The sequence below is a fragment of the Melitaea cinxia genome, chromosome 7 (assembly GCF_905220565.1).
Source record: "Melitaea cinxia chromosome 7, ilMelCinx1.1, whole genome shotgun sequence".
NCBI classification, from domain to species: Eukaryota; Metazoa; Arthropoda; class Insecta; order Lepidoptera; family Nymphalidae; genus Melitaea; species Melitaea cinxia.
The window spans coordinates 18,365,446-18,388,731 of NC_059400.1; the positions used below are offsets into that span (position 1 = coordinate 18,365,446).

General features: G+C 39.6%; 3 protein-coding genes across 3 annotated transcripts; 1 reads left to right on the plus strand and 2 right to left on the minus strand.

The window, feature by feature from the left end:
- Nucleotides 1-478: 478 nt before the first annotated feature.
- On the minus strand, nucleotides 479-7,395 carry LOC123654935 (protein ST7 homolog). The gene is made up of 4 exons (XM_045590793.1): nucleotides 7,089-7,395; nucleotides 5,504-5,683; nucleotides 1,419-1,604; nucleotides 479-1,333 (listed from the first exon to the last, which is right to left on the minus strand). Exons 1-4 carry the CDS (start codon nucleotides 7,233-7,235, stop codon nucleotides 479-481), a joined length of 1,368 nt encoding a protein of 455 aa, XP_045446749.1. The 5' UTR covers nucleotides 7,236-7,395.
- A 228-nt stretch (nucleotides 7,396-7,623) lies between these two features.
- Nucleotides 7,624-8,002, plus strand: LOC123654851 (cytochrome b-c1 complex subunit 10-like). The gene has a single exon (XM_045590716.1). The coding sequence runs from the start codon at nucleotides 7,763-7,765 to the stop codon at nucleotides 7,937-7,939; it is 177 nt and encodes a 58-aa protein (XP_045446672.1). The 5' UTR covers nucleotides 7,624-7,762; the 3' UTR covers nucleotides 7,940-8,002.
- Nucleotides 8,003-11,637: 3,635 nt separating this feature from the next.
- LOC123654936 (proteoglycan Cow) lies at nucleotides 11,638-22,417 on the minus strand. Its single transcript, XM_045590794.1, is given in 12 exon segments — nucleotides 11,638-11,787; nucleotides 12,194-12,379; nucleotides 12,683-12,823; nucleotides 13,028-13,219; nucleotides 18,402-18,500; nucleotides 18,589-18,687; nucleotides 18,855-19,035; nucleotides 19,037-19,205; nucleotides 19,626-19,736; nucleotides 20,657-20,759; nucleotides 21,604-21,658; nucleotides 22,316-22,417. Coding segments are annotated over 11 exon segments (1,419 nt in total). The 3' UTR covers nucleotides 11,638-11,787; nucleotides 12,194-12,212.
- Nucleotides 22,418-23,286: the final 869 nt, after the last annotated feature.

The window sequence follows — 23,286 nt, forward strand, 5'->3', positions numbered from 1 at the left end:
GTGGAAATCAAAAAGTTACTGGACATACTATACTCGACGCCTGACAAAGTGTACACCGACGATGTATTTACATGAAGATTGTGAAGACGTTTACGGGTAAAATTGTGAACCTTTCAATAACTCCAACCCCTGAAAAAAATCATCCTCGCCTGTAGGAATCTTGAATCTTGTTGACTCGAGTTAATTATAATGAGACTGCAACAATCAATTATTATTAAGCAGTAAATTGTTGAATATTTACAACTAACTCTATAATTATTTTAAAGGTCTAAGTGGCGCTTAAATGTCATACAATTGTTTTCTAAAAATAATATTGAATAAGCGCCAGAGAGAGACCACAGAGGTTCGTACTTAATTGGCCTTTTTTTTAACGAGGTATAAATAAATAACAAGGAATAATTGTCGAAGTAATTTATTTAGGTCACAACATCGAAGAAAGATACTCGTCACGTTACAGATCACTTAGAATAAAGCTGGCTCACAGCAGGCGCAGCAGCGGGCGCGGATCCAGCGCCTGCGCCGCCGCGCGCGCCGCCTGCGCCGCCGCGGCGGGCCAGCGGTGCGCCAGCAGCGCCAGCAGCGCCGTGCCCGCGCACAGCGCCGCGGCCAGCGGCAGCAGCGCCGGCGCGCGCCGCCGCGGGAACACGGACAGCGCGTGGTGCGCCGGCAGCAGCTCGCGGTCCGCGCACTGCGGGCAGCCCGCCGCGCCCGCCGCCGCGCCGCCCGCCCACGCCGCGCCCAGCAGGCGCAGCGCGCCCTCGGCCGCGCGCCAGTGCCGCAGGTGCCAGAACGCGTACGCCACCGCCTCGCTGTCGCCGCGCCGCAGCACGTGCTCCGGCGGCAGCGTCAGCGGCCGCAGCTCCAGCAGGTACTCGGGCACGTGCGGGTTGAACTCGATGGCGCGCCGGATCGCCTCGAGCGCGGCGGCCTCGGCGTGCGCGCGCGCCGCCGCGCCCGCCGCCGAGCTCGCGGCGCGCGCGCGCAGCAGCGCCGCCGTGTAGCAGACGGCGGCGGAGCGCGGCAGGCCGGCGTCGTCGTGGCGCGCCAGCGCCGCCTGCACGTCGGCGTAGGCGCGCTGCTCCAGCAGCACCTCGATGAGGTTCTCGTGCAGCGCCAGCGAGTGCAGCGCGGGCGGCGCGTCGCGCGCCAGCTCGCGGAACAGGCGCGCGGCGTCGCGCAGGCGGCCGAGGCGGCGCGCGCACATGGCGGCGCGGCGCTTGACGTGCGCCAGCACGGCCGCCTCGCGCCGCGCCGCGCTCCCCGCGCCCGCCGCCGCCAGCGCGCGCCACGCCGCCTCGCCCGCGCGCCACGCGCGCCGCAGCACGCGCTCCGCCTGCGGGCCATCGACGACGCCGTAAGAATGTTATACAAACAGAGCAACGGGACGTGTAGACGCGCACTGCTGCCACGGAGCCCACCTCGAGCACGGTGGGCGCGTCCTCCTCGGCCAGCAGCAGCAGCGCCGCCGCGCAGTCGGGCCGCAGCGCCAGCGCGGCGCGGGCGCACGCCACCCTGGCGGCGGGCTCGCGCTCGCGCCAGGCGCGCGCCAGCGCCTCGTCCGCGCTGCCCAAGCCGCCGCCGCCTCCGAACCACGCCTGGTGCTCCTGCAATGACGCGCCGTTTTGTGAGGAACCCGAGTGCGACGTAGCTTACGCCACATACAAGAGTAGTTATTTCTGTACGACAAGCCTCCAAATTGGCAGAGAGGTAGTTAAAAGTTAGTTAACATCCACCAAGAACGGATTTCGCAAAAAGGCCGCATTAAGGGGATTAAAGAGTTCCTACAAGTTTTTATGAAAGACCTTCATATGTTGTGCTGTGAATATTAAAGTTAACAGGAAGATAATTAAAAGACAGTAAAAGGGCACTAGGAACGGATTTTGCGACAGGGTCGTATTAAGAAGGTCCAAGGCAGCTTTTCCCAAAGTGGGCGATAGCGCCCCCTTGTGGGCGCTGCAGTACTAAAGGGAGGCGGTAAAAGACCTAGAAAAAAATGGTGGCGTTGTGTAGAGGAATGGGGGGCGATTTGTCATTTAAAAGGACTCACGGCTAAAACTCGTGAACATCAACTAATATTAATTAAAAGATTGCTCAAAGGGGGCACTATAAAATAATTTATTCTCTAAGTGGACAGTAGACAAAATAAGTTTGGGAACCTCTGGTCTAAGGGCTCTTGCAAGTTTTTATAAAATTTCTTTTTTTGTTACTGAAATTATTTAAAACGGGATATTTACAATATTTTTTATTTTGACATAGACTCGTGAAAAAGACATTCCTAGATTACGTCAAACTATGCAAAAAAAAAAAAAAAAAAAAAAACATGGTAAATATCCCGTTTTAAATAATTTTAGTAATGAAAAAAACCATGTTAATTTAAAATTCTCGAAAAATTCTCTAAATGACAGGGAGATAGTTATTAGTAAGTAAAGATCTACTAAGAATGGATTTCGCGGCACTTATAAGTAAAACTATTGTCAATCGCGTCAATAATAAGAAATAACAAAGAAAATAAAAAAAAAATTAATGAAATCTCATGTCATAATATATAAACTTATTTGTGAAATATCGAAATAAATTACATTTCAATTTACACACTAAAAAAAATCATATTTTATAAATACTAGCTGCCCTGTCAGACTGCGTTCTGTCTATAGTTATTTTTATGTGAAAAAGTATTGTTTTTACTATACTGTCCACGCAATTTTTGTTTTTTTTAGTATTGAAAACTATCAGTGGACCTTAAGGAGCATACAAAAAAAATTAGTCGAATTGGTCCAGCCATTCTCGAGTTATGCGCGTAGCAACATTCATTTTTTTTATATAGAAGATTCGAATTGACATACAGTAGACATTCCTTTTATATATGGCCAACTTTTACGTTGGCATATGTAGCTCATGTTTGCATCGAGAATTTGTTCGAAGTACACTATCATTAGTTTCAAATAAATGTAAGTGTTTATTTAAAAATACGTCTGTTTTATAAATGTACAAACAAGTAAGGGGGTACTCAAAATATGGTGCAGCCCGACTTGGGTTGGGAAGCAGATACGTGTTTCTGTTGGTGTTTAAGATCATTTGTATAAAGTTAGTTTTGTATAATTTTTTCTATTCATTAAAAGAGGGCGTTACTTGTAAAGTAAATTGAGCTATAATTTTGATATACTGTTAATTTACATAATTTTATTATTTACTACAAGATGGCGTTAGTAGTAGATTAAATCGCGCTATCATTAGGTTTATATAATAACATATGAAGAAACGAAAATTTGTTTTGTGTGAAGAAATCAGGCCAAGCGAGAAGTCAAGGGTGACAAGGAGGCCTTAACCGTTAACTCTTAGTTTAAATTAGTTCAATAATAAATCTCGTCTTAACCACAGTTCAAAACCCGGTAGTTTTATTTAAAAGTGAAATCAGTGCAACGCTACCGGGCCCCTTAATCAGTTGGTGAGTGAGGTGACCAAAGCTCCTGGGGGGATTGGGGATTGCGTCGGCAACGCGCTTGCGATGCTTCTGGTGTTGCAGGCGTCTATAAGTTACGGTAATCTCTTACCATCAGGTGGGCCGTACGCTTGTTTGCCAACCTAGTGATAATTGTGTTTGCTCGCAAACGAAAAAAAACCGACTTCAATTACATCGAAGAGTAATACAACGTAGATCGACGAAAAAATAGTCAAGTAACAACGCGTTATCAAAGATTACTCAAAAAGTAGTTATCAGATCTCGATAAAATTTATATGTGACCACATGATAAACATCAGCTTTCGATTAAATTAAAAATCATCAAAATCGGTACACCCAGTAAAAAGTTATTACGGATTTTCGAGTATCCCTCGATTTCTCTGGGACCCCATCATCAGATCCTGGTTTTCTTATCACGGTACCAAACTAGAGATATCCCCTTTCCAACAAAAAAAAAAGAATTATCAAAATCGGTACATTCAGTAGAAAGTTATGCGGTATAATACAACGTAGGTCGACGAAAAAAGCGTCAAGTAAAAACGCATTATTAGATATAACTCGAAAAGTAGTTGTTAGATCTCAAATAAATTTAAATGGGACCAATTGACACACACCACCTTTCGATTAAAAAAAATTGTCGAAATCGGTCCACCCGGTCAAAAGTTCTGATGTAACATACATTTAAAAAAAATACAGTCGAATTGAGAACCTCCTCCTTTTTTGGAAGTCGGTTAAAAAAAGGGGAAAAACGCTTAGTGATTTCAACTTTAATGATCTCAAACATTTTTTTACTTTAAAATTTTTATATGCGTCTACTGAGTTTCCCCACAGTATGACACCATGACGAAGGTTTGATACGACTTAGCCATGGTCTGCCAGCATTGTCGCTTTCTCAGTTACAACATTTCTGGTGCGTTTTAAACGTAGACGAATTTTTCAAGATTCTCACATATTTTGCTCACGTGTACTTTCCAATCGTAGTACTTGTCCACTTGTATCCCTAAAAATGATGTCGCTTCTACATTTGAAATTTTCGTATCATTACGACTCAAACTTGCACTAAGAATATTACTTCGATGAATTTGAAACTGTATAATTTTTGTTTTTTAAAGATTTATTTTCAAATTGTTTTTAGTAAGCCAGACGATTACTTGTGTCAAAACCAAGTTAGTCTCCTTCTCAATATTTTGTCTCTGACTACTTTAAATGTTTATCGAAGTATCGTCAGCAAATAATAAACACTTATGATCCAGCCTATCTGGCAAATCGTTTATGTATATAAGGAATAATAGAGGCCCAGAACACTTCCCAGAGTTACTCTACAACCATTTTCTCGTTCAACTTTTGTTTTAACCAAAGTGGATTTAAGAAGATACATTAGCATTGAAAGGTTTTGTACAAGTCTGTCCGTGTACGGACTTTTAGTTGAGGTTATATATGTATATATATATATTTTGGCTACTTATGCAAAATTAGCAAATATGTGTTTCAGCCTTTTTTGAAAATGTACCGCTAAGGAGTTGTAGTAGAGGTTGACAATTCGTTTGCAGGTTAATAGTGGTCATTCAAACATTACGTAAGCAGAATTTTAGTAATCTTTAACCCCCTCTCCCCCTTGTCAGCGAAAGTCCGCAAAACCCTACCCTCTCCCCCCTATGCTTACGTAAACATTGATATATTTTTAATCTATTCAGAAATAATAAATAAATATTAGTGACGTAACCACCATCTACCCCCCCCCCCTGGCCCCAAATAAGCAAAACATAGATCCCCACCCCCCTTCGGTGTTTACGTAATACTTGAATGACCCAATACCTGCTAACGAATTGTCCATCACTTTTGGAGTTAGAAACAGAATAATGTATAAAGTGTAGCAATTTAATAATTTTTAATCTAAGCGGAGAGGTCCATATAGTAGTAGGTGAGAGGCGCTTAACCTGGTGAATCTGTACTATATTAGTTGTTAACTAACTTTACACACTAAACAGATACTTATACTATCAAACAGTATTATTAATTAGAAGCCGCGCTTCAGCTGCAGACCTGAGCGGAGAGGTTCATGTCGTAGTAGGTGAGGGGCGCGCGGCGCGCGGCGCTCCACAGGCGCCCGTACTCGGCGCCGCGCAACAGCGACATGGGGTTGCGCCACACCTTGCACTCGCCCTCCGGCTCGGCGCCCGCCCCCGAGCCGCCCAGCCACGGGCCCAGGTGCGTCAGCGACACCTGCGCCACGCTACGTTACTGAGGCTGTTGGTCAAGTGGGGTGGCCAGGCATTGCACTGTGCGGAATAGCATAGTAAACACAACATCACTTTAAATTTTTTTATATGACTAGGTCAGCAAACAAGCACATGGGTCCACCTGATAGTAAGCATAGCCTTTAGACACCTGCAACACCAGAAGTATCACAAGCACTTTATAGATTCTACTCCTGACCCTCTATAGAAGCTCTGGTCACCAAACTCACCACAGGAACACAGCACTACTTGAGAGAAGTGGTATTTAGCTATGATCTTATTAGTATGGTTTAGGTACTTCCCCAGTTGAGCTGATCCAGATTTTAAGCAAGGTATATCCTACTGTGCCCTACCTCTATGAAAAAAATAAAAACATATGCCTCGCATACAACATCAGGGGGTGTTGTGTGCCAGGATTGTAGCCTGTGTAAATAGACTGTGTGTCCAGAATTATACACAAAGTCCTGGACCATGGCAAACATCTATCATACTTCTCCGTACCATTACCTTAGCACAAATGCATAGTTTCAAATTTTGATATATCCTTAAAATGATATACACATATATAACATAGATTGAACAAATTTATTTTCTAAAAGATCAAATGCTATGAAGTAAAATCATTACAGATAAATTAAATGTAAGTGTAGAATGCAATGGACTATAATTATTTTCAAGCAATGGGACAGTTACAAGTTAGAGGTAAGGCTTCACTTTCTCACTTTATTTATTTAACTAAATTGCAATTATGATTCTCCAAGTTACAGATGTAATTCATGATTTTTATTGACATCACTGATGTAACGATAAAACTTTACAGGTCATAATATTATATACAATATAGTATGCCTACACTACTTGTATATAAGCACCCACAATCATTAACAGTTGTCTACTATATTTGGTGCTAAGGATACACCAATGAGATGAGATGACTTTATTTTTTGACAACACGTTAGCGCAACGGTCAGAGCACTGGTTTGTGGCTGTTGCACTAGCGGTTGCGGGCTCGATCCCCGCACATGACATACATTTTTATTGGCCATACAGATTTGCCATTGACTGGGTATTTGTGCAGTCCTTGTGGATCTGCCCACCATGCCTCGGTAAGCACATTAATATTATGTAAACAAATATGTTAAAACTAATAAAAACATCAATTTTTCTCAAAATACAGAATACAAATCACAAAAAAAAAAAAAAAAATGCAAATTTATTTGATATTTCTAAACAACGGGTCATTAAAATGAATAAAACAAATGTGAGAAGAAACACGTTATCCTGATAAAAAAACAAATTTCAGCAGTTTTATTACATTACAGGCCAATACAAAAAAATAGCAAGTTTTGATAATTTTAAGTAACTTTAATGGCGATAAATAATACATTTACCTGTTCGATAAATGAGGTGCCATATTTGCGAAAATACCACCACTCGAATATCAATATAAGGCCGGAGATGAGGGATGAAGTACCGGTCAAAGCTACATAAAATTTAGGTGTCAAGGCACCTAAAAACGTTGACGAATCCCACATCATATTTAAAGTTTTTTGTAATACTACACAATACAATAAGGGTATTGTAATTAATTTCTACAATACTAAAAAAGGATTAATTCTTGTTTCTACTATGTACCTATATAAATAAACAACAATCGATAGCTCTAACGTCACTGTTACAATTTGACAGTGATAGTGAGTGACTGAGTGAACAGTGATGACCTATTATTGTCGTAATCACAACAAAAAATATCGGCATTGCGTGTACAAAAATTTGTAATGTGCACGGATCATCAGCTACTTGCTACGATCTCTGTGCCAATGTGTCATTAACTTGTTAAACAATTGTTTTTTTTTAATAGTGTATATTTTAGAATTAGTTAGTAACTGTCAGCGATGACAGATCGATTATTATCTGTCGGATCCGGATGTCAAAATTCTATAGCAATGTCAATTTGTCAAGCGCATTGTCAAAACCGAAAAGACGAATTTACGTAACCTTTCTCAGAGCAGAAGTTCAATAGAGTATTTTGCTGCTAATTACATCAGGAGTCCTAGACAGCAAAATGCTTGGTCGACTGGGTAGGAAACACGCGGAAATCGCGGCGAGTTTCTTGTCAACGGCAGCAGGGTATGGATGCGGAGCTTTCCTTGGCCTGCTATACTTCACAGACTGGAAGGTGTTCGTGACCAACATCCCATACTACAATGGCAAGTTTAAGGGACTCGAAGAAAGTGAATAATTAAACTATGTTAATAACTTTTTGTTAATTTAAATAGTAATTATAAGTTATAGTCAACGTGAATATTTTATTATTTCCTTATACCTGGTATGTACCTACTATTTTTCCTTGGAAAAGCACGTTGTTTAAAAAAATCTGATTTATACAATTTTTAACCTTTTCTTAGATTACCAATCCTTTCAGCTAACTATTTGTAAAAATATGACAGAATGTAAAGACAAGATAATGGCTTGTTTTATACTTATAAAACAAGCCACTTGGCTTATATTTTTTAATTATAAGATTCCCATAAAAACTACAACTTAGATGAAGATTTAAAAAAGATAACTAAGGTAGGGCACAGCAAGAAATAACCTGCTCTAGATCTGGAGCAACCTGTGTGGAGAAGTATCTTGACTTTACAGATAATCACAGCTAGAAAAATTGCTTTCAAACAATGTTATGTTCCTGTGGTGATAAAGGTGACCGGAGCTCCTGGAGAGATTGGCAAGAGAAACACGGCAATGCGCATGTAAGGTTTCTGTTGTTGTAAATGTCTATAAGCTATTGTAATTGCATACCATCAGGTGAGCTGTACGTTTAGTTCCTGACCTAGTTTCATAAAAAAAATATTGATATAACTCAGTACTTCTACAAAACAATGCACACAATAGATTTCATACCATTTTCCAAGTATCATTTTACTAATACCCCAAAATACCCTAATTTATTTAATAATTTCTCACCAAAAACAAAACATAAGAAAGGTGGTTCAAACTTATAGTTATCGGCCCATCTGTGTCTCGTGCAATTTTGTAATAATTTTTCACAAGATTTAATAATTTAAATTATAAATTTATTTTTCCAATTAGGTATCAAAAGCACTTGGTTGATTATTAAGAATATTCTGATTTGGCATTTACCTTCTGTTGCATAGAACTAGCATCAAAAATCATTGGCTACTTTTCAACTGAATTAAAAAAAAAGAATGTCTAATTTTGTCTATTTTTTTTTTCATGTCTGTTACTTTAGTGCCTTTTACTGGGTGGACTGATTTCAATGATTATTTTTTTTAATCGAAAGTTGTTGCTCGTCATGGGGTCCCATTTACATTTAATTGAGATCTCATTGGAATTTTATGAGTTTTCTCTAGTAATACGTATTTGCTTGACTAATATTATCGTCTTCATTATCTCTACCTACATTGTATAACTGGTCAATGTATATGGTCAGGTTTTGTTTGAGAGCAAACACAAATTATTTTTAGACCAATTAATTTCTCAGCTATTAAAATTCTTTTTTTTTTTTTTTTTTTTTATATAACATACACACACGGTCGTCTGTTCCTATGGTAAGCAACTTAATGCTTGTGTTACAGGTAAGAGCCGACTGTTATAACATTTTTTTTGATAAACATACATATAAATAATACATATATAAATATATAAATACATATATTACACCCAGACTCAGGCGGGAATCGAACCCGCAACCCGCGGCACAGAAAGCAGGGCCACTACAAACTGCGCCAACGGGCAAGTCAAAGTCGGCGCTCTAGCCAATTAAGCTATGGAACGATGTACCCGCTACTCGCTAGATCGAAATTTTTGATATGATGATGTTTTTATATTCGGTTTAAGCGAACCCAGGGTCGCGGACACGGTCAGTCGGAGACGCGGGTTCGAACCCCGCTGGAGCGGTCAATTTTTGATGTGATATTCAAAAATGTTTAGAATTCCTAATGTGTGGGTAACACAATAATAAAATTGTAGATATTAAAAATAGCATGGTGTCGTCTCCTGTCAAAGATTTTCATTGTAATATGAAACTTTGAATAGTTCCGGGTTTCTGTGAAGAGTTCACTATAGACGGCGCCACGGTTCGCTTAACCTATGAGACAAAAAAGTGTGTGTGTCAGTTCCGACGTACGAGTGGAGTTTACTCCTTCAGATCGACTGTCTAAATAGGCACAAAAAAAGGCTGACTAGTCAATGTCCTAACTGAACAACAGACGCTCACCGAACATTGAAGCATCTACTCTGATACTGGCAATTCCGCAAGGGTGCTAAAGCCAAAGAAGAAGAAGAAGAAGGCTGACTAGTCTGAGAAAAAGATAAATACCGTATCAAATGGTAAATAAACGAACCAAATAACGCCATCTATCGGAACCCTATTGGCTTCCGATCGCTAGCATTATTAGAAAACGTCGTAACGCCATAAGGTTCCGATAGATTGGGTTAATAAAGCCGTAACGAGGTCATTTGCTATGTAGATTTTACTCCTCATATTTTTTCATACCGGGGGCCTTATATGAAACTCGATTCTTAATAAATAATAATAAATAAATGTCTTATAACATACACACACGGTCGTCTGTTCCTATGGTAAGCAACTTAATGCTTGTATTACAGGTAACAGCCAACTGTTACTATATATATTTAGATAAAAGTACAAAGTAAAAATAAAAAGTACATATAAATATATACAAATACAAGTATTACACCCAGACTCAGCCGGGAATCGAAACCGTAACTCGCAGAACAGAAAGGAGGGCCACTACAAACTGCGCCAACGGGCTAGACAAAAGTTCTTAAGGAGTATCTTGATGTTGTGATCAAGCTATAGAAAATAGCTTGTACGAGTTACTCTGGTTGAAACCAAGTATTGGATCAGTTCAAGAAGTAGGTACAGTCTCTGGTCTGGGTGTATGTGCAGTCTGTGGGTCTCCCCACCGTGCCTCGGAGAGCCCGTTAAGCTATCGGTCGCGGTTGTTATCATATACACCTGATAGCGATCGTTACTCAAAATAGGGTATATATCCATCAACACGTATTGGAGTAGCGTGTTGGAATAAACTCTAATACTTCTACTACATGAATAAAGAGGCCTATTCCCAGCTGTGGGATATTATGGGCCAAAGCGATGCTTTAAAAGCTGTTATATATTTTAATTTACTTTGGGTAAGGATTAATTGGTGACAATAAAATCACATTAAAATTACATAGTTTATTTCAATGAAACTAGTGAAATTTTAAAAGGTGCAAACAACTGGTACTCTTAACAAACAAGGGAAAATTATAACAATGTATTGTAAGAATAAATCATTGCCACTGTAGACATACAAAATTGTAAATGTAACAAAAGACACAATGTCAACTCTCGGTGCAATGTGAAGTTCATATGAAACATTATCATGGCGGTACCATCCTAGTCCTAGATTAAAAACTAATTATATCAAATATTCATAAGCTTGGTTTATAATTACGTCACTTTTATTTGAAATAAGTAGTTAATGTTTTTATCTTTCATTACAACTAGATATATACTATGCTTAACTTTTAAAGGCTACAGAGATTCTGTTTAGTATTAGATGGCAAGGTAAGTTAGAGATTTAGACCATTTATAGGCGCTTCATCAAAATATCAAATTCATTACCAAGTACTACATGGTTATTACTGTAGTACAAAGTTGTTCGCTATACAATTCTGATTAATTATTGGTGGTGCTCATTTAAAACTGTAAACTTATATCATTACCAAATCAACTAAGTTTTATCTTAAAATACTTATGAAAATAGTTTCATATGATTTGTTTTTGATTTAAAATCTTTTATTAAAAAAAAAAATATAATAGGCCCGGAACTTTTATACAAACTTACTAATTTACAGTTAAATTAATGAGTAAGTACATAATTATATTGATTGTTCAGCAATGTTACTTTATTATAAAGGAATGTTATCTCAATTATATTTCAATCCGATGTCTAGCATCACTTTATTTTAAAATTAAATGAAACTTAGTATTATTGCATTTCTTGAAGGGGTCCAGTTGTTGTTGATATCAGCATTACAGATTGTCACTGCTTGCACCTGCAGAGAAAAATATGATAACCAATCATTCATCATCATCATGACCCTAGCCACTTGGTTCACGGAAATCAAATGTAGTGCCATTGTTTTATTAATTAATCAAAGCTAGGTTCCACAACTATGAAAAAAGGTATTATAAAGTTTACCTTATCTACTGGGATGTACCTATAAAATACTTAGTACTTTTTAAATTTACTGTAGGTCAATGACTAAAATATACTTATAAGCGTACCTACTGTAATAAATACTATAATTTAAAACACGAGTGCTCTGCTATAGAGTGGGGATGACATTGCGCATCATGCAAATTAATAAAATGTTATTATTTAGTACTCATGGCCTATTTCTTACAATGTGGTGACAATGACCCATGCGCTTCATATTTATTTAAAGAAACGTCGTATACCCCTACGCGGCTACCGCAGCTAGAAGCGCAGCTCGGGCTCGCGGTCGCCGCTGCCGCCCGCGTCCTCGTCGTCGTCGGGCCCGCCGTCCGCCGCGCCGCCCGCGCGCCCCTCCCCCGCGCCCTCCCCCTCGCCCTCCCCCGCGGCCTCGCTCTCCGCCTCGTCGCTCGAGTCCGTCTCGTTCTCGCCTGCCGTCGAATCAACTCAGTAGGTATATTATAATTGTGCTTCGCTGGCTGTCACTCGTTGCTTTAGTAGAAGGTATACCTGCATAGCTACTTATAAATTTTAATTAATTCATTTAAAGTTTAGCAAATTCTTTTTTGTATTTGTTCACAAAATCTAAGACATGCTTATTCGTTAAAAAAAAAACGAAAAGCCCAAAAAATTAGTTAAATGTCTGTATAGGTTTAATATCTTCGTGATGAATTTGTTTTGGAGCTTTACTTGTGGACGAGATCCACAACTAAAGCTCGACACACGCAACTGACCGGGGCACAGCGGCGCGCCCTTGGTGCGCGAGCCGGCGCGCTCCACGCCGTGCGCGTCCACGCACCAGCACACGCCCAGCGCCGCGTGGCACTGCCGCGGCCGGTAGAAGCCGCGCGCGTCGCACGCCGGCACGTACGCGCCTGCGACACAGCCAGCTGAGCACACCGACACTCGCGGGACCGCCGCGGCCTCGTCGTAGCATAGCTCGAACGACAGACGGACGTCGGGGTCCCGAGCTGTTATAGGAGACCTATGCCCAGCGGTGGATGTCTATCGATATAATTATAGGGAAGTAGTAGTGAGTAAAGTGAACTGAGAGCCGGTCGTAGACCAGCGAGCAGTACCCGGCGGCGGCGCCGGGTGCGCCCGCGCCAGCGCGGCGCAGGGCCGGGCGGCGCGGCGCAGGCACGCGCACCACGCGCCGCGCGTCAGCCCCGCCCCCGCACCCGCCCCCGCGTCCGCCCCCGCGCCCGCCCCCGCCCCCGCGCCGCACGACGACAGGAACGGCCGCAGGCAGCGCTCGCGCTCGTCGTGCCCTGCAAAAACACATATTTTCTAACTGTCGAAAATACTTATAAAAAAATGTAGGCTGTGTGAACTTGGCACCCGACTTTGGAAAAATGATTTTTTTTTTGGATTCATTTAGTAGTTGATATAAAGATCTCTCAATCATTTTAAACGTTTGTCACAGTCACATCAGCCTATCGCAGTCCATTACTGGACTTAGACCTCCACAAGTTCGAGCCAAAAATGGCGTGAACTCATGTGTATTGCCCATAGTCACCACGCTGGGCAGACGTCTGTAGTAATCACATGCACAAAGAGAGAATGATTTGACTTATCCTTCAATTTCATGCCTCCGACTACATTATTATCTACGACGTTGCATAAAGTTTCGAAGGACTACCGTATTAATATATTTTTAATGTACAGCACAAAATGTTTGATATTGTTTCTATTTATTTCGCTGACTTTGTGTGCATATTGAATTTTTATCTTGTTCCAGCTTTTTCAGTTGATTTTCTATTAGTTGTTCTTCACGCAGGCGGGTTTTTTGTTTTTTTTTTTTTTTAATTATTATTTTATTTGTGTCTTTTTAGTCAGACAAATTACGTAATCGGTTCAATTCATTAAAACAGTTTACATCATGTGGTTGATTAAGTAATTTTTTAGGGTCAAGAGAACTGATAGCAAGCCCGGAGAAAAATCTCACTCTGCTCAAAGCAACGTAAGCCTGACCTTTAGCAAATAAGTGACTGCATAAGTCAACAACTATTAGTTTTAATATAATGAAATTATTATTAAAATTATTTGTTTGTATTTGGTATTTGTTATTGATTTTATTAATGTAATTGTAAATTGGTGACATTTATTAATTTTTATTTGTAATTTTAAATGTATGTTTTTTTTTAACCATTGTATTTTATTAGAAAGGCTACACCCCGAAGTTGATCGTCGCCTAGGAGGCGAGTTTGGCATGGCATAGACGTGGGAAAGAGCAAAGTCCACATTTTTTAAACTTTAATATTGTATTTCTTTATTAGTATTACAGTAATAATAATCATGATATACCTTTTTAAAATCCTTGTATTGTGCCCTTCAATTTGATACCCATATTGTAGTATTCGAGAAAAAAAATTTTTTTTCATTAACTACAATGGCTTCGCGCAGCCGCCATGTTTGATTTTTTTTTAATGTCACCTATCTAAGAACACTTGGGCAGCTAAGACGAACCCAGCGATACCTCGATTATGTAAATCCGTTCAGTGGTTCTGGAAATATGAGGTAATAAACAATATTACATACAAACATACATACATACATACAAGATAATCTAAATCTCTTCACAAACCTCTTTAGAGGTCCCTCAATAATTGTAGACGTTCGTCGTATCCGTGAATAGCGTAAACACAACTAATTTAAGCTAAACCTCTCCAAGTCAAGTTTTTCTTACTTTCACTGTTATAAAGGTAATACGAGTATGTCACATTAATTCTATCACAAACTAAAAAATGATTACTACAAATCGCTACGGAGAATATCGTTCAATTTAGCTGTAATTGTAAATATTTAGGCTTTCAAATTGATTTTATTGACGTAAACTTCATGACGATAATTGTACGTAATTTATTATATTTTATATTTTTAATAATTTTCTTTCTAGCTTACTACAAACAAAACAAAATGCACTACAATCATCTACTAACGTTCCTCTATAAGAATCGAACATTTTTTTTTTTTTAAATTTTAAATGCGATAATTTTTGGGGCCGAAAATAAATTTTTTTTGGACAACTTCAAAAAAAGTTGTTGAAAATACAACTAACCAATATCTCTTAAATGAATAAAAAAAAAATGAAATTTCCAAAGTCGGGTGCTAAGTTCACACAACCAGAAATGTATATAAAAATAATTGTGTTTGCTCGCAAACGAAAAAAAAACCGACTTCAATTACATCGAAGAGTAATACAACGTAGATCGACGAAAAAATAGTAATATTTTGTTCGTATTCCATATAACGCGACATTATAAAATTGTAGAATTATATAATGTTCTACTGTTATTTCTAACATTTTGTTAGCGACATGATTGTAGGCAGAAATTTCATAAAAGGCCCGTCGTCGATTCGCGCGAAGCGCTGACATCGCTTATTACGGCGGGTTTTTTAGTTGAAGCGGATTTATATTGAATTACGGTTTATGTCTTTTTTATTAAAAATATGTAATGTTCATGTTTTCACACAGCTCCGATGCACGACTGGACTCTACCCCTTCAGATCAACTGTCTAAATAGGCACAAAAAGGCTTACTAGTCTAAGAAATATATTATTACTATATCAAATTGTAAATAAATGAATGCAATAACGCCATCTATCGGAACCTAATTGCGTTATTAGAAAACGTCTGAACGCCATCTCTAACAAGGTCATTCGTTCAGTAGATTTTACTGTTCAATTTTTTCATTCCGGGGCCTTAAATGAAAATCGATTCTTAAGGAGAAAACTCCAAAAACAGTCAAGTAAATACGCCATATCAGATATAGCTCAAAAAGTTCGAATCAAATCTCAATTATATTTAAATGGGACCACATGACAAGCACCACCTATCGATTAAAAAAACAATTATCGATATCGGTCCACCCAGTAAAATAGTAATGAGGTTAATATAACGTTGGTCGACGTAAAATAGCCAAGTAAATACCCAGTATTAGCGATAACTCAAAAATTAAAAACTCAAATATATTTATAACGAATAAACTGCTACTCTCTACTCTAGTGGAATATTGTAATTTGATCGATAGTGAACGAAGTAATTTCATTAAATTTTGATAGATGGCGTTGTGGCAAAGTATTGAACATGACCACAGCCGTCTTAACATCGTCATGTAAATACGTGTCATCAAAGATTACTCAAAAATTGCTCATTATATCTCAATCATATTTAAAACGGACGACATGACAAGTATTAGCTTTTAATTTATACAAAAAAGATCAAAATCAGTGTACCCAGTAAAAAGATATAACGTATAATACAACGTAGGGTGACGAAAAAACCGTCAAGTAAATACGCAATATTAGATATAACTCACAAATTACTAATCAAATCTCAATTAAATTTGAATGGGACCACGTGACGAATAGTAGCTTTTAATTTATATAAGAAACGTCAAAATCGGTGCACCCAGTAAAAAGTTATGAGGTATAATACAACGTAAGGTGACGAAAATAATGTCAAGTAAATACGCGTTATCAAAGATTAATCAAAAAGTAGTTGTCAGATCTCGATAAAATTTATATGTGACCACATGATAAACATCAGCTTTCGATTAAAGTAAAAATTATCAAAATCGATACACCCAGTAAAAAGTTATTGCGGATTTTCAAGAGTTTCCCTCGATTTATCTGGGATCCCATCATCAGATCCTGGTTTCCTTATCATGGTACCAAACTAGGGATATCCCCTTTCCAACAAAAAAAGAAGTATCAAAATCGGTACACCCAGTAGAAAGTTATGTGGTATAATACAACGTAGGTCGACGAAAAAAGCGTCAAGTAAAAACGCATTATTAGATATAATTCGAAAAGTAGTTGTTAGATCTCAAATAAATTTAAATGGGACCAATTGGCACACACCACCTTTCGATTAAAACAAAATTTGTCGAAATCGGTCTACCTGGTCAAAAGTTCTGATGTAACATACATAAAAAAAAAAAAAAAAAAAAAAAATACAGTCGAATTGAGAACCTCCTCCTTTTTTGGAAGTCGGTTAAAAATGTAACTATACCAGTCGGCTGTTACCTAGGTATAACCTTACTTTAGGAACAGATGACCGTGTGTGTATGTTGTAAATATTTATTTATTTATTTATTCTGGTACGCTGTGATGACTGAATATTTATTTAAAAAATATCTTGTGGCGTACCTACACATATATCGAATTTTTATACTAGGATAATATAAAACATCATTTCGTTTTTATATTTTTATAAAAAGAATTATATTCTACGCTTATTATTTTCCGATTTAGTTATATATTTTATTTCATATCCATACTTTTGGTTTTATCCTAAACTAGCTTCTGCGCGCGACTTCGTCCGCGTGAAACAGAGGCGCGCGCAATACTTGATCAGTATTTTGCTGCGATGTTTTTTTAAAATTGCGATATCTCCAGAGATACTCATTGAAATCGAATTAGGTAAAAGGCTTTTGTTTTAAATTAAATATTTGTGATGAATAACGTATTTATTTAAGTTAAGGATTATTATCATGTTTATAAAAACATCTTCGCAAATAATGCATTATTTTAGAACAAACTTGGTTAGCATAAAAAGGTTATAGTGAGTCAACCTTAAAAGATAAAAATATGCTGTTGCGGATTTTTTTTAGAACTTTTAAAAAGGATCAATTCTTTCGTACATGATTTCTGCGTAACTTTAACTGTTTTCACGCTCTCAAAAGGAAAAAAGAACCCCCGATTTTGAAACATTCTTCATTGGTGTCCCGCTCCTTTTGGTCTTAAGCGTGATGATATATAGGCTATAACCTTCCTCGATAAATGGAATATATAACACTAAAATAATTTTTCAAATCGGACTAGTAGTTTCTGAGATTAGCGCCTTCAAACAAACAAACAACCTCTTCAGCTTTATAATATTAGTATAGATTAAAAAGTTTGTGGAAACTATAAGGGAATTTTATTACTCCAAATTAAACCCAATACAGTGGAGGCTCCGACGTGACCTTCCATCGCACACCTATCCACTAAACCTCTATTGTCTCTTTAAAGCAGCTCACAATTTATCTTCTATTTTCATCTAGATACCTACATGTCCTAATTTTTTGTTACTTTTATGTGTCAATTATTGATCAGATTTGTTTAATTGTTTAATAATCTAAGGTTTTAAGTAGCCATAAGTAGTTAAAAAGGACATGGGTTCAAAAGCCCGTGGATGTATATTACTTATATAAAAATACCCATAAGCTACTTTTATTTATCCTTAGTTATTTGAATTGTCGTTGTAGTTTTTGCTGGTTTGCTATGTTGCTTATAATTAGAAGAGCAATTAATGACTCACGAAACAAATATAGGAACGTAAATTATTGAATGATTTTTAGTGTAGGTGACAACGGCTTAGAGTGTGAAAGGTGTTAGTGTCTGCGAGGCAATCGTAGTTTGTAACATCGAAGCTACCCGAGCGAAGCGACGGACGCGTATACTTACGTAGAGCGTAGAGGTCGGCGGGTGACAATATTCCGTCGCCGGCCGTGTCTAGGTGCGAGAACATCCAGCGCACTTCCGCCTTGCAGTCGTGCGGGAAACCTGCGGTCGTAAAGTTTTTATTAGTTCGGCGGTTTTATAATCGATTAACTGTTAATGAATCATCTGTATTTGAAAGTAAAACCATTACCTTTCTGCGGTGGTGGGATACCACCCGCTTCGTCCATGAGCACCGAGAACCAATCTAGTAGTCGGTTGGCCATTTTGTCAAGTGCGCAACCTTCTCCATCTACAATAACGTATTAACGTCATTAACGATTTGCTATTTCGATACTTCGACCATCGATCAGAAAATACCGTCAATGCTGTAGAGGTCTCTCGAGCATAAATTGTTTACAAAAATATCACAAAAGTTTGTCGAATTAACACATTGGAATATAACAAAAACCCATTTACCTTGCGACTGCCTTCTGAATGAGCGCTCCGGTAAAACTTCATTTTGTGATTCGAGACGACGCCGCCGTCGATCCTGCAACGAGACGACAATGTCAGTGCACAGCGTCACAGCGCGGCGGGTGGGCGGGGGCGGGGGGCGGTACCTCTGCGGCGCGCGCGCGGTGCGGGCGGGGCGGGCGGGACGGGCGGGCGCGCGGCGCGCACGGGCAGAAGCCGCGGCACGCGAGGCGCACGGGCGGCGCGGCGCGGTGCACGCAGTTGTGCAGGTCGAGGCGGCACAGCGACGAGTACGTGCGGTTGTCGGAGCCGCACAGGAAGGCGCCGCGCGCCGCGCCGCCGCACCCCACGCACCTGCCGGGGCGAGCGCCGTGAGATCTGAGCCGGTCCAATCAAACTCAATAATAATCTGTCGTCTGTAAAGTCGCTTTACGGACGATAGGTTAACTTGATAACGTCATAAAGAAACATTGATGAAAAATTGCATACTTTTATGAATTTAATTGAATTATTAAATTCATAATATAGAAGCGATCGTGCCTCTCTATCGCTTGGTCCGCGCTCTCGCTTGCACGCTCAGGCTCAGGCGGAACGTGACAGTTTTCCATGCTGTTATCAAGTCCCAACGTATCACTTTTATACTAACTGCATCTCGTTTCTTGAACACAAAACAGTTCTTTTTAAAACTACTTCTTGTTTCTCTTTTGAAATCTTAACATTGTAGGATATGATGTCATCGGGACATACACAACGCGTGTGAAACGGCCGTCTCACCTGTCGGGCGAGGAGTGCGCCGACGTATGGTCCGAGGTGCGCGTCTCGTAAAACACGTCTTCGTCGTCTCCTCTGTCCCAGGTGCTCACTGTGCCGGCTACTATAACGTCTCTGTAACATAACACATATACAACTATTTTACATACGTACATACATATAATCACGCCTCTTTCCGGTAGGGTTAGGCAGAGACCACTTCTTTCCACTTGCTACGACCCTTACATACTTTTTTCGCTTCGTCCACTTTCATTATTCCCTTCATACATGCTTTTCGGTTTAGGGTACTCTTGACCTGGCCTTTTTTCAAGGCGTCCCTTTTCGTTTAGTCTCGGAACGTCCGCCTAGGTCTAACCCTTCCAACCCTTCCATCCACACTCGCCCTATACACTTTTTTCGTCAATCGTTCTTCACTCATTCTCTTGACATGACCAAACCATCTGAGCATGCCTTTCTCAATTTTTGTCACTACATCTTCTTTCAGACCACAACGTTTCTTATTTCATTATTTCTTATCCCTCACTCAGTTTGACTCCTATCATACGTCTTAACGCTCTACACTACAACTATTTTAAAACAATTACTTATTCTTCGACTTCGATACCTTCATTCCCTATGGCAAGATACGGGGTAAGAATTCTCCAGTGGCGTAGTTCATGCGTAGGTAGGGTCGACTTGGACGCACCACATGCTTTGTGGTGTTTTTATCCATATTTGCTTATATTTGTTTTTTTCTTTAGGAGTTATGCCAAATTTTCAGTCTTGTCTCCTCGTACTCAACTATGTTACCTCAGGAGATGACTGGCAATATATTTATGTCGATAATCATGATAGCTTTTTAAGGCAAGCTCCTTCCTAATAGTTTTAAGCGTTGTGTAACGACTAAAGATAGAGGATATAAGAAAAGGATTCTAAGGATTAATTCCAGATATTAAAAAAATATTTTTATACAAATACGAAGGATTACTCTGTCAGTGCAGTTTTTACGTTTATTAGTTCCCACTCATCGTTAGTCGCAAAAATAGTGAACTTACCCTCTACGTAGAATGTCCTTCTTATTTGCACAAAGAGCGGTGAAGGCGTCTCGTAGCAGACACACTTCACGCTTCTTGCAGACGAGAGTGCGACACATGGGATCTGAAATGTACAGAGAGCAAGGAGCATAACAAGTATGCAATAATACATAAAATACGGAATCTATAAAACATATTTTATCTGCAATACATATTTCTTTACGTATCTAAACAGTTATTTTCCATTTGTTTGAAACTTAAGAACTACTTGATCGATTTGCCAACTAGTCGACCCTTGCGATGTTGCCAGTTTTAACTTCAGTGGTTACTGCTTTGATAGAGGCAGACAGGTATTACCTATTTTTTAGATTTGCATGTGTTTTTTTTTTTTTAATACTAATCTAGATTAATAAATTCATTTCTAGACATCATAAAATGAAACTTACTGTGGTATAACTGTGGAAATAGTATCCATTTTCAGCAATTTAAAGCAAGCATTTAAAACAAAGCTCAAAGGTAACAAGTAAGTACCTACATTTTGTTGCTCAACAACATAAATCAATGAACAATAATTGAATAAGTACCAAGTCACAGGCACAGTAAAGTAAGCTTCAATTCCGGTCATACTAATGGACACCGATTCGATACCGTCGAATACAAGTATTTGGGTAGATTTTATTTTGCGAATAGGGCTACATACTTAATTACATATGGAAAATTTTATTTTATTTTATTGAGTAAAGATATTATAAATATAAAAAATATTGGTAACGACGATATAGACCTAACAACTCCAATTGATATAGATGCGAATCTAAGTTAAAATTTAGGAGAAAACGTAAGATGACAATCGTCGATTTGAAGCGCTTACCGGATGACTCTGTTACTTCGTCGAACTCATAATTTTGACGATGTGAATAATCTTACGAGTCAAAGAATAAAAGAAAATGAATACGTATTAGACTTACTTTCAGGATCGTAAACATATCTGCGGGGTCGACGCGCATGCGTCAGTGGCGCCTCCTGCGACACGGGATTAACACATATTAATTAGGGTAAACATTTCCAACGAACCCTGCTCTAACTGTGCAGACAGCTAGTCGCGATCATAGCAAATTTTAATATCAGTCAACGTTCTCGGCGATATTTTTCAGTGTATCCATTTGTCGATACTTCTAATGAAATAGTAACAAACCGACAGTTTTGGTTATAGGTACAATACTTTATATACTTATACAAAATAACATTGGTTTAAGAATAATACTGCATACTCCACACTATGTTGCTAATTTGATTGACATATTAGAGGTCAAGGTGAAACGCTAACTTTTTCCAATACTGTTTTACGGACTACGAGATGTGAGGTTTTTAGCACGCAATCAATATTTAAATTGCTGTAACATTGATGATTTTAATAAAATTCCTCCACCCTTGGGAAGATTACGCTTGTAGTCATATTATGTTTTCGAAGCGGCAATTATCGCCAGACTACAACTTGCAAACCACTACCAAGCCTTTCTTTTTTTTTGTACATATTCATATTAAAAATTAAAATGTGAAACGGTCATCATCAGCCGCACCCACCCACTACCATGATACCGAAGCGAAGTCCTATAAGAAGTAGGTCGAGTTATAGAGATCGTCTAATGGTAACGGTTGGTGATTGGAGTGGAAGTGTACCGGGGTGTCGTCGAACTCAAAGTCCTGGTCGAGGCGCCGTGGCGAGGCGGCGGCCAGCGTCAGCAGCGCGGCGGCCACCGGGGCCCACACGCTCGCGCGCATCTCAGATCCGAGTTATCCGAATGCAGCCCGCTCCGCGTGCCGCTCGCCGGGATACTGCCGTCGCGCCCGCCCCGCCGCCTCGCCTTCGCGCCTCCCGCCTGCGCGCCTTTACCCTTCCTGCCTACACGCTGCGATACTCTCAGAGGCTTGTTCTGCCTAACGACTGCAAAAGTGTCGTCTCGTATATTGCTTACCCGGAAATTTTGTTATCGTTATAGCTCCTAGTAGTATTAAAAAATTATAAGTAGTAACTAAATTCATGTGAGACGCATGGTTCGAAGGCTCTTTACATAATCAATACAAAAAAATACTTAGTTTAAGTAGGCTTCTGAAGCACTTTTGTATCGCCATATTACAAATTAAATTTGTATAGATTTTGATTAATAAATTATAGTTAAATTTGCAGCGAACACCGATTCATAAAATACTAAATATCTTTAAAGTTATAAAATACATGCCTATATTGAAAAGCTTTAAAATTTAACCTTTGCCTAAAGATTATGTTGACATAGCTACATTATGTTTTGTCATGTTGTGATCAAGCATGAATAAAATATGTATTAGTCAGTAAACTTTAACGTTTTGATGAGTGAAATTGCAACAACTGCAAGGATCGCCACTCTTTGTCTCGAGGCTCGACCGGTATCCCGTCTCCGCGTCCCCTCCCCGCGGCGCCGGAGCCTCCGCCTCCCCGACAGGGGACGGGAGGATGAGAGGAGCGGTGTCGGCGCGTACCGTGTAGGTACTGAGCTCGGGCGCGCTACTGCGTGCGTGTGTGAGCCGAGACCGGGCGGCGCGCCGCTGCGGCGCCGCTCGCGATCGATGCTCGCTGCGGCGCTCGCCGTGCAGCGCGCGGTCGCTTATGTAAA

What these genes read in the sequence shown, in the direction of transcription:
- LOC123654851 (XM_045590716.1), top strand. Translation starts at nt 7,763, where the DNA reads ATGCTTGGTCGACTGGGTAGGAAACACGCGGAAATCGCGGCGAGTTTC.
- LOC123654935 (XM_045590793.1), bottom strand. Translation starts at nt 7,235, where the DNA reads ATGATGTGGGATTCGTCAACGTTTTTAGGTGCCTTGACACCTAAATTT. An exon ending in GCACCTCATTTATCGAACAG is followed by an intron (nt 5,684 to 7,088) that starts GTAAATGTATTA and finishes AGCGTGGCGCAG; the next exon opens with GTGTCGCTGACGCACCTGGG. An exon ending in ACATGAACCTCTCCGCTCAG is followed by an intron (nt 1,605 to 5,503) that starts GTCTGCAGCTGA and finishes GCGTCATTGCAG; the next exon opens with GAGCACCAGGCGTGGTTCGG.